At 42.3% G+C, this 19,912-nt stretch overlaps 1 protein-coding gene across 1 annotated transcript in view; it reads left to right on the forward strand.

The window, feature by feature from the left end:
- The window catches only part of tbc1d16 (TBC1 domain family member 16), a 109,804-nt gene extending 90,562 nt beyond the window's left edge, over positions 1-19,242 (forward strand). Inside the window, exons 11-12 of the mRNA XM_033044349.1 lie at positions 6,315-6,461; positions 17,828-19,242. Of these exons, the coding sequence (XP_032900240.1) occupies positions 6,315-6,461; positions 17,828-18,067 (387 nt within the window). The 3' untranslated portion in view covers positions 18,068-19,242. The remainder of the gene's footprint in view (positions 1-6,314; positions 6,462-17,827) is intronic.
- Positions 19,243-19,912: the final 670 nt, after the last annotated feature.

Below are 19,912 nucleotides of genomic sequence, written 5' to 3' on the forward strand. Positions count from 1 at the left end.
ATTTTCCCAATTACTCTGCTACTTGTCGAATAGTTGGTCGTTCGTTGACCATTAAATTGTTGCATGATTGTGCCAATTCAACTGCTTTGTCTCTTGGCAATGTTACAGTCACGTAGACTGAATCAATTGTGAAGCCCAAGTAGTCCATGATTGTGGATGGCTTCAACTTAGATGTATCTGGATGTAAGACAATCTTAGGGTTTCGAACAACTGTTTGGTAGCTGATACAGCTGACATAGTCAATTCCATGGTCTTGCCTACTATTAAGATATCATCAAGATATGCCATGACAATATGTTTTTGTCTTCTTAATATTGCCAGAGCTGGTTTTAGTATCTTGGTGAATAATCTTGGGCTGATGTTAACTCATTGGGTAACGCTTTAAACTGCCATAGCTGCCCCATCCAGGTAAATTTCAGGTATCTGCGATGATCCTTGTGAATGGTACTGAATAGTAAACATCTTTAAGATCAATGCTTGCCATGAAGTATCCTTTGGAAATTAGTTGTTTGGCAGTAACAAACATTTCCATTTTGAAATGTATATACTTAACAAACATATTTAGTGAAGTTAAGTCAATGATGATGCGACATCCACCATCTTTTTTGGGTTTAGTGAATATATTTGATACGAATTCCAAGGGTTCATGTTTTGTTTTTCCCAATGATACCCTTTGTAATTAGTCTCACCAGTTCAGCTTGTCCCTCTCGTTTTTCTTTAACTGAGAGGGAAAATACCCTCTGGGGTGAATGTTGAACTGGCGGCAATTTTTCTAGTATGAATTGTATTTTGTATCCACTAATACCATTGAGTATATACTGATCACTCGTGATAGACTCCCGTGCTTCTTTAAACAGGTGTAATCTCCCCCCTGTTAGTATTAAGCCCCTATTTTCTATACGCTGGTAGGAACCAGACCCACCTACCTCCATGGTTATGAGTATTTCTTCTGTTTCCTGCCGGTCCAACGAGTCTTGCACGTTGTCTGACGTGGCGGTGATGTTGGGGGGTGGCGCATATTCCATGGGGTCCGCTCTGGGCCCTGGTCTAAAGAAGACTTCCGGTGATAGAATGCGGACCCCGAGCTTTCACCAGTCCCATATGGTAGATGTCGACTGGTGGACGCGATGGGGTGCTGCTGCTTGGGAATTATTGTTTTTGGTTTGCTCGTCCCGGGGCCTGCCCTCATGAGACCGAAAGTTTTTTAAGGCCTCTTCCATATCCTTCATATGCTTTGTGAGGTTTTTGCCAAAGAGCAGTGGGTCTGGCTCAGTGGCTGGGGTTTTGCACAACCCAGCAAATTTAGGATTTTATGGCAGGTCTTATGATTTGTTTACGAAGGTTGTGGTCATCTCCGTATTTGTCCACGGAACGAGCAAACGATGTGATGGCTGACGTCAGGAGCCTGAGGATCCGCTGCAGTTTTAGCTCCTGGTTCCGAATATTTGCCCCAACGTGCCCCCAGTTTTGGCTGTTTACAGCCAGCACTTTAAGGGACTCACAGTTCTCTGGAGCTGTATACGTTTCTAAGGCCTCATTGACCACCTGCTCCTGTAGGGGCCTGTTGGAGAGGTGGTTAATGCTGGCCGCTAGTTTGGCCTTTAACGGCCTCCTGCACGTGGGGCTGCCACGTAGCGGTCCACCACACCCAGCAGCTCTTCCTGTTCCTGCACCCCTTGCATACTCCCGACATCTTCAGCCAGCGTCCCCTCTTCTTGACCAGCCCAGTCCTGGTCACCAAAGCTACCCTCGGGTAAGGAGGAAGCAATGGACAGTGCACAAGACACTGTGGAGGGAGTGCCTGAACTCCCCCTGCGAGAGCGCCCCTCACGAAGCGCGTCTCGCTGGAGCTCCTGCTCCAGGAGCCGCTCCATGCGGCTCAGGCGGCTGTCTCCCCTCCCCGTGCGGGTGGAGAGACGTCCCCGTCCGACAAGTCGGAAGCCACCGGTAGCTTCTTCGGTAGCTTTACTTCCAGCCCGCTGCTCAGGCGCTAGCGGGACTGGGCTCGGCACGGTGTCGGGGATGGCGGAGCGCCCGGTAAGCGGTCCTACCGCCTTGTCGCTGCCCCCCCCCCCCAGATGGAACGCTCCTCCGTGGAGTCGAGCGGGGGACAGGTTTGTCCAAGAGCCTTTGTTCTCTGCCTGAAATAAAGCAGAAGGCTCCCTGTGAAAGAAAACCCGACCTCAGGGTACTTACCTGACGGTCCGTTCTTTCACGCTGTAGCGGGAGCGCCTGACTCCCGATGTGGCTGCTGTTGCACTGCTGAACGCAATGCCGCGCATGCGTGCTGAGCGGGCTCTTCACGTAGTCACTCACGTGACAATGAAGTAAAATGAGTTATGTTTCAGATTAATGAGGTCATTTTATTTACACTGAGTGATGGATGCTAAGAAAGCGCTGCCAGAGAGGATCCTGCTATCGTTTCTAGCAGTAGATAGGGTGAAGATGTTTCAGATGCATTTAAAGATGCGTTTAGACACACACATGAACAAGCCAGGAATAGAGTAATTTTGACCATGTAGAGGCAGATGGGATTAGTTTAATTTGGCACCACGGTGGGCCAATGAGCTTCTCCCTTCTGCTGTATTTTTCCGTGTAAAGAATATTCAAAGACCGCTTTCATCATCCTTTGAGAGTATTTCAGACCCAACATTCTGAGATAAAATTTTAAAGGCTATAATTACTACAGTACTTAACTATTCCTCTATCCCAATATATATATAATTTCTGTGGATGTTACTATAATTTGTGTTTTGTGATACTTCATTCTCTCAGATGTATGAAATGTTACTATAGAATTTGTGCATTTTTACTTGCTTAGAAACAGATAAACAGGTGCAGTAGTAGGCCATTCGGCCCTTCGAGCCAGCACCGCCTTTCAATATGATCATGGCTGATCATTTAAAATCAGTACCCTGCTTTTTCCCCATATTCTTTGAGCCTAAGAGCTAAATCTAACTCTCTCTTGAAAACATCTCTCTTGAATTGGCCTCCACTGCCTTCTGTGGCAGAGAATTCCACAGATTCACAACTCTCTGGATGAAAAAGGTTATCCTCATCTCAGTCCTAAATGGCCTAGCCCTTATTCTTAAACTGTGACCCCTGGTTCTGAACTTCCCCCAACATCGGAAACATTTTTCCTGCATCTAGCCTGTCCAATCCTTTAAGAATTTTATATGTTTCTATGAGGCCATTCAATATGATCATGGCTGATCATCCAACTCAGTATCCCGTACCTGCCTTCTCTCCATACCCTCTGATCCCCTTAGCCACAAGGGCCACATCTAACTCCCTCTTAAATATAGCCAATGAACTGGCCTCAACTACCCTCTGTGGCAGAGAGTTCCAGAGATTCACCACTCTCTGTGTGAAAAAAGTTTTTCTCATCTCGGTTTAAAAAAGGATTTCCCCCTTATCCTTAAGCTGTGACCCCTTGTCCTAGACTTCCCCAACATCGGGAACAATCTTCCTGCATCTAGCCTGTCCAACCCCTTAAGAATTTTGTAAGTTTCTATAAGATCCCCTCTCAATCTCCTAAATTCTAGAGAGTATAAACCAAGTCTATCCAGTCTTTCTTCATAAGACAGTCCTGACATCCCAGGAATCAGTCTGGTGAACCTTCTCTGCACTCCCTCTATGGCAATAATGTCCTTCCTCAGATTTGGAGACCAAAACTGTACGCAATACTCCAGGTGTGGTCTCACCAAGACCCTGTACAACTGCAGTAGAACCTCCCTGCTCCTATACTCAAATCCTTTTGCTATGAAAGCTAACATACCATTCGCTTTCTTCACTGCCTGCTGCACCTGCATGCCTACTTTCAATGACTGGTGTACCATGACACCCAGGTCTCGCTGCATCTCCCCTTTTCCTAATCGGCCACCATTTAGATAATAGTCTGCTTTCCTGTTTTTGCCACGAAAATGGATAACCTCACATTTATCCACATTATACTGCATCTGCCAAACATTTGCCCACTCACCCAGCCTATCCAAGTCACCTTGCAGTCTCCTAGCATCCCCCTCACAGCTAACACTGCCCCCCAGCTTAGTGTCATCCGCAAACTTGGAGATATTGCCTTCAATTCCCTCATCCAGATCATTAATATATATTGTAAATAGCTGGGGTCCCAGCACTGAGCCTTGCGGTACCCCACTAGTCACTGCCCGCCATTGTGAAAAGGACCCGTTTACTCCTACTCTTTGCTTCCTGTTTGCCAGCCAGTTCTCTATCCACATCAATACTGAACCCCCAATGCCGTGTGCTTTAATACTCCAGGTGCAGTCTCACCAGGGTCCTGTACAACTGCAGTTGGACTTCCTTGTTCTGAAACTCATCCTCTCGCAATAAAGACCAACATGCCATTAGCTTTGTTCACTGTGAGAATTCTTCAAAGTGATTGGCTGCTTTGCCAGCTTGAACTCAATACTGTTGATGGTTGTCAGACAGTCCACAGGGCTGCAACCCTTTGTGCAATGTAAATATTGTTGGCAAGGGCTTCAGTTATGGTCCATTCCTAAAGGCTTGAACTGAAGAGGCAATTATGAATTACATTGGTGTCACATGTAAACCAAACTTGAGAAGGATGACAGATTTTATTCTGCATATAACATTCTCATGAGTATGAAGGAACTGCAGATGCTTGTTTAAATCAAAGATAGACACAAACTGCTGGAGTCTGAAAAAGGGTCTTGACCCGAAACGTCACCTATTCCTTCTCTCCAGAGATGCTGCCTGTCCCGCTGAGTTACTCCAGCATTTTGTTGTCTAACATTCTCATGAAACAGATTTTTTTTTTCTAACGACCCCTTAGTTATGTAACGCCACTCGTCTCCCTGGTTTAATAATTCAGCTTCTTAGTACCAGTGCAGAGACTGAATGGTACTGTACCCTCAAAGGGAAATTCGCCATATAGCATGAGATAAAGGTCACTCGCATCTTAAAAATACAGCTAACAACAAAGTTCAGTCACTGCTGTTTCATCAAAGGATAGCACCTCAAACTGGCTTTTGTTGAATTTTATCCACTATTTTGCCATTCCATTATTTTATTTAATGGGTTGACCAGAGTCCAAGCTAGAGCAAGCAAATCAGGTTCTGAGTTCAACATTTGTTTTGTCCCATGCTTTCTAACGAAACAGACTCATTCAAGCTTGAGATAAACACAGAATGCTGGCGCAAATCAGCAGGTCAGGCAACGTCCCTGGAAAACATTGGTACACGGTGTTTCAGGTCGGAACCCATCTTCAGAATGATTGTAGGGAAGGGGGGAGGTGGGAAAGAAAGCTGGGAGAGAGGAGGGCAGGACAGAGATTGGCCAGTGATAGGTGAACACAATGCGAGGGGGTCATTTGATAGGCATATTGTTGGACAAAGGCCAGCGATGAAGAGGCAGGTGTGTGCCCGAAAGGATAAAGAGTTGTGAATTGTTAAGCTCATTCAAGCTTATTTTTTTGGTGCCGAACCCATCTTGCCAGAAATGCTCTTTCACAGCCATTGTGACTACTCACTAAAGAGAGTAAGTTAACTGAAAATGCAATAGGACCTAATCCTACTGCAGATGTCCTTGCTTCACTGCTCGAATTATTGAATGTTTTATCAACATGATGTACTGGAAAACAAGACCGATAATCTTCAGTTAGTCAAAAATCCTGTTTAGAAAACGTTCCCATAAAAATGGTATGTGCATCTTAAGATGATAAAGTAAATTGTTGTTTTACAAATATTGTTTGGTATTCATGATCTGTAGTTGGAACTTAACCAATGTATCCCATTTAATTGTAACTTCTGGCTAGTATTCTTTATCACTTATCAATTCTGCTTCACAATCACCAGTGCACTTTTTATTGATTTTGAAATATTATACATTTTGAAGACCACTATACATTCTCTGGTGCATCTCTTGCACAGAAGTAGAATGGTGAAATTTAAAAGCTATCCCAATCAGAAGTGAATGACCTTTGTAAATGATTATTTAAGTGTCAGTCTAAAGTAAGTTGATAAAAGTAATGTACCATGGAAACAAAGGAGAAAGAACAGGAAAGTATTATTCATGTACAATCCTTATTATTTGTAATATGTTTTCAAAGCCTAGTGCTATCTCTAATTTCAGATTTGAATGAATTACGGTGAGTAACAATTTTGGATTTTCATTTGGGAAACTGTAACGGGTAGAGGAGATAATGAAGTGCTGCTAGTATTTTGGTTACTGATGAGTCAGTGTACAACAATCCTGTTGCTTTGGTGTTTGTAACATTGAGTGATTACATGTATCTCCAGTTTCTCTAATATCATTTATGTACATGTGTCTTGCAGACTGACTACTTCCACCTGTTTGTTTGTGTGGCCATTGTTGTGATTTATGGAGATGATGTGATTGAACAACAGTTAGCGACAGACCAGATGCTACTCCATTTTAGCAACCTGGCCATGCATATGAGTGGAGAGATTGTCCTAAGGAAGGTAAGAACTTGGAGAAATGCTTTTTCGTATACATTTTAATCAGATGCAAATAATAACAAATGCGATAGATCTTACTTAAATATGACTGTTTAAAATACATAAATTGTTTCAAATTATTGAGGGATTGATCAAAAGTATTGGTACAGCAGTATTATTAATACAGTGATGCATTGGTTTTATTTGGATTCCTTTACATTATAAATTATTGCAATCACCCCATTTCATGCAAAAACAATGTGATAATTATTCGCTGGCAATGTTCATTGATTGTAACCAAATTTCACAGAAGTCATTTTAATGATGGAATTGTTTTCTTAAATTGGTCTTTCAGGCATTGCAGCAATATGAACATAAGTGATGCCTTGACATTTTGCCAAGGTTTAGTATTTTGTTCCTTTATTGTGTACAACAATGTTGAATCAGAACAGGACACCCTGCATTCATTTTAAAATTGCTTACAAGTTAAATGAGTTTTTACTGTTTGCAAGGTACTGTACAGCACATGATTTTACAACTCTGCTCTACGCAAAGAAGAAACAGTTATTAGATTGTAATTTTCGTAGATGTATGCACTGTGAGCCATCTGTTCAAATATGCAAAACTTGCACCATGGATCACTTTTAAATCTACCCCCACTCACCTTAAAATTATGCCCTCTATTTTTAGACTCCTCAATGGTGAGAAAAAGACTCTGACAATCTAAGCTGTCTATGCCCCTCATAATCTGATAAACTTCCATATGGTCACATCTCGGCTTATGTTTTACTTTGATATAGCTTCTAATAATTACCCAACAATCTCATTTGATAAGGTTACAATATTCACAACACATCAAAACTGAAACTGTATTTAACAACAGTACTAGTAAAATGGTTATGAGTTGCAACCGTTTAAAATGCAGAAAATAAACAAAACAAAACTGCATGTAGTGCCCAAAATTCTGGTCCAAAAAGATTAATTTGAAGGTGTATATGTCGTCATTAAAGAATCCTAGTCAAAGAGCTTTTCAGTTCAGAAACAGGTCCTTTGGCTAACTGTTCCATGCTCAGGGCCCGCCTTAAGCCAATTGGACTGATTGGGCCCCACGCCAAAGGGGGGCCCCGCGCTGGAGTAATCCAAAGCTCCGTTCTAGGACCTTTGGAGTAATCTACCCTCGGCTCAGGTATATCTACACCGGGTGGAGGGGGGAGAGAGGGGTGGAGAGAGTGGAGGGGGAAGAAAGGGGTAGACGGGGAGAGGGTGTGAGGGGGAATAGAGAAGGGGGAGAGGGGGAGGTGGGTCGTTCCCTCATGGTCCCGGGCAGCGCTCCCGCCCATCCAGTCACCGTGCTTCACACACACAGCCCCGGCTCCACCCCTCTCTCTCCCCGGGGAGACGCGGTGAACAATACAGGAACTGCCGGGCCAGGGATTAGAGCAAAGTTTACAAACCTCGGCCTCAGCTCACACCCGTCCACCCGGACCCCGGCATCCGCTCCTGCCGCCGGCCCTCTCCCTCCCTTCTCCCCTTCCCTCCCTCCTTCCTCTCTCTTTTCCCTTCTCTCCTTCCTTCCCTCTCTTCTTTCTCTCCTTCCTCTCTCTTTTTTCTCCATTAGAAATTGCGCATTATTTTGATCACTGACTAATGGGGACTGGGAAAGAAGGAACTCTGAAGAAGAAAAATATAATTTTAAAATTAGATGGTTAAAATAATTCAGGTGATTGACAATTGTGGTCTATCAATACACTCATGGGAATATGAATGCACGGAAAGATTAGGTTATACACAAACTTGCCCTGCTTTTAATACCTACAAACACACAAATTAAGAGCAGGAGTTGGGTACTTGGTACCTTGATCCATCATTAAACCAGATCATAGCTGAACTGATTTGAATTTCAATTCTGCATTCCTGTCTTATTTGCAATAACATTTCATCCCCTTACACATAAACAGATTCTTTGCCCTTAAAATATTAAAAGATATGTTTCCACCAATGTTTGAGAAAGTTCCAAGGACTCTCTAATCACAGATTTATTTTTGCTCATTCTGTATCTCAAACAAGCAATCCCTAATTTTAAACAGTGATGCCACATCTATCCCACAATAGGAAATATCCTCTCCATATCATCTTGTCAAGATTCTTCCGGATCTTGCATGTGTGAGTCATCTCTTCTCTCTCTCCCTCCCTCCTAAGTTGCACTGGGCACATATCTAATGAGACAATTTGCACATTCCGGGTATTAATTTCGTAAAATTTCTTGGAACTGCTTCCATGCATTCTTGTTTGATCCTGTGCTACATGCCCACTTACCTGTTTCCTATATCCTTTAGTTTCCTATCTATCCAAAAAATAATTTATTTAGTTTAGTTTAGAGATACAGCGAGGAAGCAGGCCATTTGGCCCACCAAGTCCACACCAACCTTCGGCCCACCAAGTACACACCAACCTTCGGCCCACCAAGTACACACCAACCAGCGAATCAAGTATTCCAATATTCACAGGCCTCACAATAGGAAAGAAAATTTTCTCCTTTCGGTCGTAAGTGTCCAATTTATTGTCTGGAGACTGGGATAAAAATATGTGTCGGGTGTAAATCTGGTCTGTTGATGCTCTTTGGAAGTACATTTCAGTAAAGGAGTACATTAATCAGCTGCTATAGTGTTGTGCATCAACCACAAGCAACCAAAAACAAATTTCTATCCACGTGCCCCCTAGTTTTAGATTCTCACTTGGAACCATATGTCAGATATTTCAACAGTCTGTGGCTTTATTTGCTGAAAGATATGGATGGATGGATGATAGACACAAAATGCTGGAGTAACTCAGCGGGACAGACAGCATCACTGCAGAGAAAGAATGGATGACGTTTCGGGTCGAGACCCTTCTTCAAACTGATGTCAGAGGTGTGGGAGATACAAAGATAGGGAAGTGTGAAGGTGTGAAACCAGAACAATGGGAAGGAGATAAAGGAAAATGTAGAATAGATCATTGTTAGCTGGTAGAAGGTAACAACGAAGTAAATGGAGATAAAAAGAAAGTACTCAGACAATCAGACTGGTTGGAGAACTGGGAAGGGGGAGGGATGGAGAGAGGAGGAAACCAAGGGTTACTTGAAGGTAGAGAAGTCAATGTTCATACCGCTGGGGTGTAAGCTGCCAAAGCAAAATATTAGGTGCTGTTCGTCACTCTGACAATGGAGGAGGCCCAGGACAGAAAGGTCAGTGGAGGAATGGGACGGGGAGTTAAAGTGTTCAGCAACCAGGAGATCAGGTAGGTTTAGGCAGATTGAGCGGAGGTGTTCAGCGAAATGATCGTGGAGCCTGCTCTTGATCTTGCTGATATATAGGAGTCCACACCTGGAACTGCGAATACAGTAGATTAGGTTGGAGGATGGATGAAATGGAAGTAGGTCAGTCAGCCCTGTTGTGCCATTCAATTGGGCATGGGTGATCTGAACCTCAGTAGCACTTAATGTTCTTTGATCATTTGCCATTAAATAACAAAAGAAAAATCACCAACTTCAACCTTTTAACATTTCAGTTCACTCAGAATCTACAGGCTTTTGGGGGAAGCGTTCCAGATTTCCACTTTACTTTTCTCCAGGGAGTGGGGAAGAGAAATGCCCTGGCTTTAATTGGTCTTTCTCATTTCTCTTTCCAAAGAAAATAATATCTCTATGCAACAGTTAGTAAACTTAAAGAAAACAGCAGTAATATTGAGGTGGATGGTGAGTTTCTTCCCATTTAGATGTGACCTGTTTTCACCTTGGCAGCAGCTGAAGTTTGAAGGAGAGGAACGTTTATTTAACTATATTTTATAAATCTGAAGGAAACAGAGAGTTAATATATAAATTTAATTCAAATTGGATTATTTGCTTCTGTCACTAAGATAAAAGAGTAATTATAATAATTGTTCTAGTGATATCCTTGATTGACAGCAAGGTGATAGGATCCTGGGATTCAATTAGAGCATTGCATCTCGGCATTGTTTTTGTAGCAGCCTGGATTTTCCACTTTTGGCTTGCCAGACCTTGATTTGTCTCACATTTAGAGTGTGGAAAGCTGCATACTGCCAAGTGCAAAAGCAGAAAACCTCTCGCCAGCATTTTTACAATTGCTTTAGCTGTTCATTGTCTGAAACAGTTTTGAGCTGGATGTGGTTTTTGTGGCTTGCTTTTATTTAATTATTAAAATGTGCATCAGCATTTAAATAAAAGTAGAATTCTGCTGCATTGGAAATATTTATTTTTGAAGCAAAACAATCTTTGTCCATACTGTTTCATCATGAGAATTAAAATTAATTTTGGTGCTGGGTTACAGCTCTAAATTATTTTGCCATGTTAAACTTGTTAGTCATCAGAGTTATCGTCAGATAACTATCACATGCATCATTCTGAAATGGAGAAAGTACATTAATACGATCTTTTTGTTTTGCATCAAAATAATACAGGTGATATTTGTTTATTATATAACCATATAACCATATAACAATTACAGCACGGAAACAGGCCATCTCGACCCCTCTAGTCCGTGCCGAACATATAATCTCCCCTAGTCCCATATACCTGCGCTCAGACCATAACCCTCCATTCCTTTCCCATCCATATAACTATCCAACTATCTAATATATTAACTTAAATATTTTCTTAGTATTTGTTTTTGCTCCATGTCAGTGCAGTTCAGTAAATCATCCAACCTCACGTTTTCATTTTGTCACAAGCTAGTTCTTTCTTTAAGTACCAGTGGAAGCAAAATTAAACTTTACGGTGTAGGAAGAAACTGCAGAAGCTGGTAAACCCCGAAGATAGACACAACATGCTGAAGTAACTCAGCGGGACAGGCAGCATCTCTGGAGAGAAGGAATGGATCACGTTTCGGGTCGAGACCCTTCTTCAGACTTACTAATTGTGGCAAAACTGAAATAATATTTTTAACTTGAATCATAAGTTCTTTTAATTTGTCACAGGTAAAGCTTCATTCATGGTGATCTGGTCAAAGTAGGTGGCAAAACATATGGTCAGTTGTGGGTACTAACTTCATTAGGTCTACAAGATTCAAGATTCAAGATAGATTTAATTGTCACATGTGCCAGATGGCACAGTGAAATGAAATTCCCATACAGCCATACAATAAAAATAAAGAACACAACACACTATAGAATTTGACATAAAACATCCCCACACAGCAGAATCAAAGTTTCCCACTGTGTGGGAAGGCACCAAAGTCAGTCTCTTCCTCCACTGTTCCTCGTGGTCAGGGCCTCCCCAAGCCCTCCGCAGTTGCAGCTACGGGCGGCCCGATGTCCAGGACCTCTCGCCGGGGTGATACAAGTCCGACGTCGGGGCTGCGGGACGTCCTCAGCGACGTGGACACCAGAGTCGGCCCCCTCCTACCGGAGTCGGCGGCTTCCAAAGTCCGTAGGCCGCGCCGGGTGGAGACTGCTGCTGTAGACCCTCTGCAAGGCGCCCCAGGACTCCACGATGTTGTTCAGCGCCGCCCGCGTTGGAAGCTCTCCGCACCAGAGCTCCACGATGTTGGAGCAATGGCCCAACGCTTCGGAGCTCCAAACGGCGACCCAGGTAGGCATCGCCCGCTCCGCGGTGACTCCAGCGCTGCGCCACCGCTGTAGCAGCCCTGGTCCGGTTCCCGGTCCCCGGCAGGAAAGGCCGCTCCGATCCAGCTGGTAGGCCGCGAGGTGAGGGGCGAGGACGCAACTCGGAGAAATAGTCGCGTCCCCGCCAGGAAGAGACTGGGAAACGGTTTCCCCCTTACCCTGCCCCCCTCCCCCACATAGAAAAGTTAAAGTTCCCCCCAAAACAGACTTTGGACTAACTGAAAATAAAAAGAAAGATAGAAATGACAGACAGGCTGTAGGCAGAGGCTGCTGCCAGTGCAGTGCCCCTAGATATGTTCTTGTCAAGGTTGCCCACATTCATCAAACATTGATCATTATCTCGATGCATTGTTACTACACAAGCCAGAATTCTTTAAAGGCCTAGTTAAAGATGACAAGGACCTTCTTTGCACAATCTGAAGCAATATTTGTAGAAGAATATATATAAATTGTTGATCCACTGTCAGTTTGGAGAGGCAAAGAAGGGAACAGTGATCAGGAAGGGAAGGTAATGGGAAGATCAACTTCCAGTGGGAGTATGGTATCAGATGCGGGATTGTGAAGAGAAGGTTGCCCACATTCATCAAACATTGATCATTATCTCGATGCATTCTTTGATGGCATCTCAAGAGAGGGATATGGATTCATCCAAGAGGCAATAAAAATGATTTTGTCAGAAAGAGAGGAGGCAGGTAGAAAGTTTGAGTAAACATTTAGCGAGGCCAAGAACTGACGAAGAGCTGTGCAACCGAATTACAGGAAGCTGAGAGTTCAGATGATAAGGGCCCAAGGATGTTGCATTGACAGAGCTGATTGAGCCGCTGCCTTGTAACTCCAACAACCTAGGTATAATACTGATATCCAGTGCTATCTGTGTAGAATTTCCATGTTGTCCCTGTGACTGCATGGGTTTTCTTTCAGTGCCCCGGTTTATCCACATTAAAAAATAGGCATATTTGTATGTTGATTTGACCGTAATAAATTGCTTCCAGTGTGTAGGTGAGGGATTGAATCTGGAGAGCATTGATAGAATTATGGAGCAAATTTTTTTTTTAAAGTGGTGTAGGAGTAGTGTAAATGGGTGCTTAAAAATAGACGCAACTCAGTGGGCTGAACGGTCTCTTTTTGTGCTATATGGTTTAATTACTAGTGTGTGATACTATAACAGAAAGGAGATTAATAGATTGACAAACTGAATTGGGCATGGAGGAGATTAGTTGAAACAGTTAATAGAAATAGAATATAATTTTGTGTTATTTTTCTAAAGATTGAAAATCTGACCTTATCCAGCATTCCGTTGCTGCTAACATTTAAAGTTAGCAGTTCTCCATAATAGCAATATTTTTGAAATACACAGGGAATATAACACTATTTAAAGTATTTAGTATTAAGCAATGTATGTACAGCAACACATTACCTTGAAATATATTGCCTCAATTATGCTAAAAAAGAGATACCAATCTAATGGTTAGGTACAGCTGTTAGTAGATTGTTATTTCCTGCAGATATCACTCGATGAGGAAGTAGTTCTTTGTGGTATTTCTGTGTTTTTTTGTTTACAGGTTTTTGACTTATTCTAGTGTGGCGAGAATAAAAATAGTAAATGTACAATTAGTACTCTCCTACGTTTTATTTTATGTGTCATTTATTTAGCCTAAGCCATATTTAATGTGGGGAAAGTGTAAAGAATTATTGTTAACTCTTCAACTAGTCAGACAAAATGAATGCATAATTTCCAAATCATCATCTGATTTAACTAGTCAAGCACTCGTGATAAAATGTGCAATCTTGTCACCTTTCAGTTGGAGGAAGTGGCCAGAGTTGTTTCAGGGCTGTTATCCTCAGGTCTTGTGCTTGTCTCTATGACAAAACAGGATATTGGTTACGACAAGATTGTGTATCATGGTCTTACTGCTCGTTCTTTACCAGAAATTGGCCTTTTCTGCTCCAGCACTTAAGTTGCCCAAGAGCATCAGTTTATTTCCCACTGGATTGCAGACCAGTTTTTTTCCCCCCCAAGATCAGAGCAGAAGTCCTTGGCCACAGCCATACTTTAGAGAATTGTGGTGTATGCACTGACAACTCCAAAATGCTGGAGTAACTCAGCTAGTCAGGCAGCATCTCTGGAGAAAATGGTTAGGTGATGTTGCGGATCAGGACTCTTCCTCAAAATGATTGTAGCAGGAGAGTGGGGGGAAAAAACTGGAGGCAAATATAACAAACAGGACAAATCAGGGCCGGCAACAGGTAACCTCGGGCAAGGAGGTTCCCTGATAGACTGCCAATTGCCTAGAGATAGGTGTGAGCCCAAAAAAGATAGATAGTTGCGAATTGTTGAACTAGTTAACCGACGTTTGGTGGACGAAGGTGGGGGGGGGGGGCCTGGATACACCACTGCCAAAGTATCTGAGCTTCCCGACTATCTTAATAGGATATCATTCATGGGATCCATGAGGATACAGCATTTGCTGATAGCTAAATTCATAGTGGGTATTGAAAGTTGCCTATGTTTGATTTCTTTATATGTGAGCAACAAGAGATCTAGGATAAATGGAGTGTAGGCTGTGCTGCACAGTGAATGATGCACACAAAGGTGGCTATTAAAAAAAAAAATAACCCACAAATGCACAAAATACACAGGCTCTGTGCAGATTCCCTTGTCCTCTCTCATTTCCATCTCTTCCCTTGAGTTTTTTCACCGTGACTTTTTACATCCATGAATCTTCCGTCCTTCCCCTCACCTCCTTACCCTTTACTCACATCACCTTTACTTACATGCCCACATCACCAATGCTGCAAGGTTTACCGATGACTGTTGGACAGACCATGGCCTAATCCGCTCTACCAACCCATCAAAACAATGGTGATGACAGAAATACTGCTGCGTGAAAATATCAGTGACATCGCAACAATTGGTTTCCTCAGACAACATCTCATAGACAATCTGCTGATCCTCAAACAACTGTAGAATGTCTTGTTGTCTATGCTGCCCTGAAGTTCACCATAATTAGCATTTCCAAAATGACTCTTGGATTTTCTACCAGAAAACTCCACAACTAGTTTGAACATAACCAGGAACAAATTAACAAGGCTTTCTTGGATTAGAAACTCCACCACATCTCACAGAAGACAAACAGTTCTATAGGCATCTGAAGAGGACAAATGTGTTCAAGGAATAGACAGAAAGAACAGGAGGTCCAGCAATTTATTTATGACCATGACATTCAAACTGAAGCTCAAACACCAAATGGCTCACATCACTATGAGTTACAACAGAGGTAAACTTATTGAAGGGTAGAGAGGCAACCAGCAGTCGGGGAGGGAATACTTCAAACTCAACCAACCTGTCCATGACATAAGTGTTCCCTATTTCAGCCCACCACAAACAATCTAGTTCAGCCTCAATGCCACTCTGAACAACAGGTTGAAAAAGCCATCTGTGAACAGAGGAGCAACAAGGTTTTAGAACCAGATGGCATCCCTAATTCATTTATAAAATGTGGCGAAGAAGAACTTCAGTCAGAAATCCACAAACTAAACTGATGCCTGGGAAGAAGAGGATATTCCAGGGGTTCTAGGAGAAACTGACCACGCCAACCACCAATCCCCGCACACTAACACTATCCTACACTCACGAGCGACAATTTTACAATTTTACCAAGCCAATTAACCTCCAAATCTATACGTCTTTGGAGTGTGGGAGGAAACCAGAGCTCCCAGAGAAAACCCACGCAGGTCACAGGGAGAACTTATAAACTCCATACAGACAGCACCTGTGGTCAGGATTGAACCCGGGTCTCTGACGCTGTAAAGGGCCTGTCCCACTTAGGCTATTTTTCAGGTGACTAGGCTGTCACCACATGTTCGCCGAGGTATCGCCTGTATGTTGGTGAGTAGACTCCTCAGTCGCCCAAAAAGTCGTAGCGTCTTTCTGGTCACCGCTGGATTTTCAACATGTTCAAATATTTTCGGCGACAGTGAGTTGACGCCAATGAGCGTAGCTTGACTTCTCCTGATGTAGATGCTGTCGTAGGTTGTCGCCAGGTGACGTAGGTTGTCGCAGGTGCTGACTTTGGTGAATTCCATTGGCAACAACCTACGTCAACCTTGACGGGTACCGGCGACTGAATTGTCTTTAGTTGTCTTCAGTTGTCGCCGACAGGATTGTAGCTTGTCGCGGGTAGACGTAGGTTGACTGGTTGTCGTAGGTGGACGTCCTAATGGGTCGCCGGTTGTCGGTAGGTTGACGTCGACTAGGTGGTAGGTTGTTGTAGCTTGTCGTAGACTTTGTCATGGGGGGGGATCCAGTCGCAGGTTTTTCGGCGACCTACTACGACTATGATAGTCGCCGGCAGTCGCTTAAAAAAATCGGCTATGTGGGACAGGCCCCTAAGGCAGCAACTCTACCATTGCGCCACATTGCCACCCAGTGAAGAGTGAAAAGCTAATAAAGGGGAACAGCAATTTATCTATGTTTGCAATGCTACCTGTGACCAATTACTGGATAAATAAAATTAGTCTTTTTATGTTAATTCTCGTTTTGAAAATTTGAAAATTTGAAAAACAAATTCAAAATACTGTTTTTAGTTTGGCCACCAGGTGGATGCTACATTAATGAATATTCCCTGAAGCAGATAAATGTGCAATGATCATAAACAAGAGTCATATGGTTGTGGAAAAGAATAAACTCCTGGATATTCTTGCATCTGCAGCAGACAAAAAGTGTACCTTTGGTTTTTCACTTAATGCTGTATTGTATTGACAAACTAAGAGCTAAAATGCCCGAAATAATTTAATATTATCAGGATTGTTGAGTTATTTTCCTCTATGAAATAGTTTTTTTTGTGGAAATTGATTGCGAGATGATATCATCAGCACACTCAGATACCAGCAAAATGGCTTCTTGTATGTGCTGATGAGACCAGGGTACTACAGAATCCATCAAAGCAAACTACTGGTCTCCATCAGGGGTTCAGTATTAAGCTATTGAAGCGATGGACAAATGGTGAAGAGAATATTCACATCCTACTGCTATGAACAAGCAGATTAGTTTCACTGTTGCAGACATGTCCAGGTTTTCTCCAGCTATTGGACATAGGACCACTGGCAAGATCATCACAAGCTGTAATAGGGACCAGGCCTGGGGGGACCGCTGTGAGGAACGGTGGGAGAATAAAGGGGGATCCGGTGTGGGGGAGGGGGGCACTATAGCTTAGAATCCTCTGCCCAGGGGATAAGTCTGTTCGTTTGTTTGTTCATTTGTTCCGGTGAAGGCGCTGTGCGCACGGCATCCAGCCAACAGTCGCTTGTCTTTTTGTTTTTGTTTTCACTTTTAATTTCAAGTTTTTGTGTAACTTGGTTGTTGCGACTATCGGCAGACCAATTTCCCTCCGGGGATGAATAAAGTTTTATCGTATCGTAACTTTAATTCAAGTCTTTACCCAGGTGGAGGTTTTCTTTGAGAGTAATCTTTGACTGAGGCCGTTGTGATTCAAACCTATTCAGATAATTTAGCAAAAAAAAAGAGACAAAGTGCTGGATTAACTCAGCGGGTCAGGCAGCAGCTCTGGAGAACATGCATAGATGACATTTTAGGTTGGGATCCTTCTTGAGACCTGAGAAATGTCACCAAACCACATTCTCCAGAGATGCTGCCTGACCTGCTCTGTTACTCCAGCACCATGTGTCTTTTTTTGTTTTTGTTTTAACCAGCATCTGCAGTTCCTTGTATCTCCGAGATAATTTAACACATTGTTTTCTGTTCTCCACAGGCAAGGAGCCTTTTGTACCAATTTCGCCTCTTGCCCAGAATCCCCTGCAGCCTGCACGACCTTTGTAAGCTGTGTGGCACTGGAATGTGGGACAGTGGATACATTCCAGCTGTGGAGTGCTCATTGAATCACCTGGATTTTGACGGTTGTCCATATGGAGGGACGTCTGTTACTCCATCTCCAAGATCAGCACAAGAAGGCAAAAGAGGAGCTAAAGATGTTTTCACATTCCTGAGATAATCAGCTAATAATTTGTGCTGAAAACTCCAGTCAGTTATGAAGAACTGTTTAGGAAGTGATTTACTTGGGAGAAGATTAATCTGGGGTTTTAGTAAGTATAGTTTTTTTGGGTATCTGCAAGATAGTTCATGCACACCGCTAATGCAGGTCGGTTTTGGGCATGTCCAGAATTGATATCGCTGAAAAGAAAGAGACTGCTATTTTATACAACACTTTTCTGGGAGTCTCAAAGCATTTTACAGCCACCAAAGTTACTATTGAATTGTAACCACTATGTAAAGTAGAGAATGTGACAGGCAATTTGCACGTTGCAAGCTACTGTAAGTGGGCATTTGATAAAGATCAGATAATCTAGTTCAGTAATGTTGGTTGAAGGGAAAAAGTTGGCCACGAGAAAGAGCAGATGACTCTGGAAATTGTGCCACGGGATCTACTGTGTCCACCAACGAATGCAGCTGAGGGTTTGGTTTTAGGCTTCATCTGAAATGTGAAAGCTTCAACAGTACAGCAGCCCATGTACTGCACAGCTATGTTGCCCTAGATTTAAATGTTCAACTCAATGAAGATTGACTTCATTCTGTTCCAGAGTATAAGATTATTAAGGATACTGAATCTGGCTGCCTTGAAGGAGAAGAGAGAGATTGTTACAACCCAATTATTTAAACCTATAAACCTACAGATGCTTTTATTGGGATTTCTTTCATAGCCTCAAATATACTGTCCATGTTAAATGACTGGAGAAGGATACTTCTGGAACAGTTATAATGTATTGCAAAAAAAATTATCTGATCTTTTGTAAGACGTTATGAAGGTGAACATATGAAGTTTAATGATAATGTGTATTCAGTGTAACAATTCATTGCTGATACTAAATGTATTTTTAAAACTGATGACACCCAATTATCTACAGTGTTGAAGATGAATCTCACTTAATCATATCCCTATCTTAAAGTATATTTCCAACATCCGAAACATGGCTAAACACGTTGCCTTTTCACATATTGCTTTTAAGCACGTCTATAGTACTTTTAAGATTATGGATTTGTGAGAGTTTGGGGATATTAAGATTTTTAGTGAAAGATAACATTTCAATTGGGTTATCTTTGGGGAAAACTAGATCAGCCCATTTATCAGATTTTTCCCATCACTGTACACAGAAAGTAAGTTCATGTATCCAAAAAAAATATATCTATACAAATTAATGTTAAATTGCGGCACCTCGATTCAAATATCAATAGTTGTAAAGAAATGCATTGAGCTCTGTTCTGGATGGTAGTTTTTATCTTATGAAAAATTGTTAATGATTGATCTTCTTTCGAAAACTAATACCTACAGTTAAAAATCATACTTTGATTATACATGCCATTGAAACAGGTTGGCAGTGAAAAATGAAACCAGCATCAGCAGCTTCTTCCTACGCAAAGAGTAAACATCACTTGACAAGCATTACCTTCAAGTATGATTACAAGGAACTCCAGATGCTGGTTTTAAAGAATAATTCACAAAGTGCTGGAGAAGGGTACCACCCAAAAAAATTGCCTGTCCATATAATCCAGCGATACTGCCTGACCTGCAGAGCTACTCCAGCACATTGTGTCTTTTTTTTTTGTTACCTTTAAGTATGATTTGAAGGATTTTAATATTAGTTTCTAATTTGTTTAGTTATTCACTTTGATCTTTAAGCAGCCACCAATGCATTTCCTTAATCAGATATGAAATTGTGGCCCTAATGACACTATAGCAATTGACCTCGATCCCTTCACAGTATATGATGGGGGAATACCAAGCAATAGATCAGATTTCAGCATTCAAATATGTTTTGGTGAGTGCTGAGTATTTTGCCAC

This window comes from Amblyraja radiata, chromosome 26 (assembly GCF_010909765.2).
Source record: "Amblyraja radiata isolate CabotCenter1 chromosome 26, sAmbRad1.1.pri, whole genome shotgun sequence".
Taxonomy (NCBI): domain Eukaryota; kingdom Metazoa; phylum Chordata; class Chondrichthyes; order Rajiformes; family Rajidae; genus Amblyraja; species Amblyraja radiata.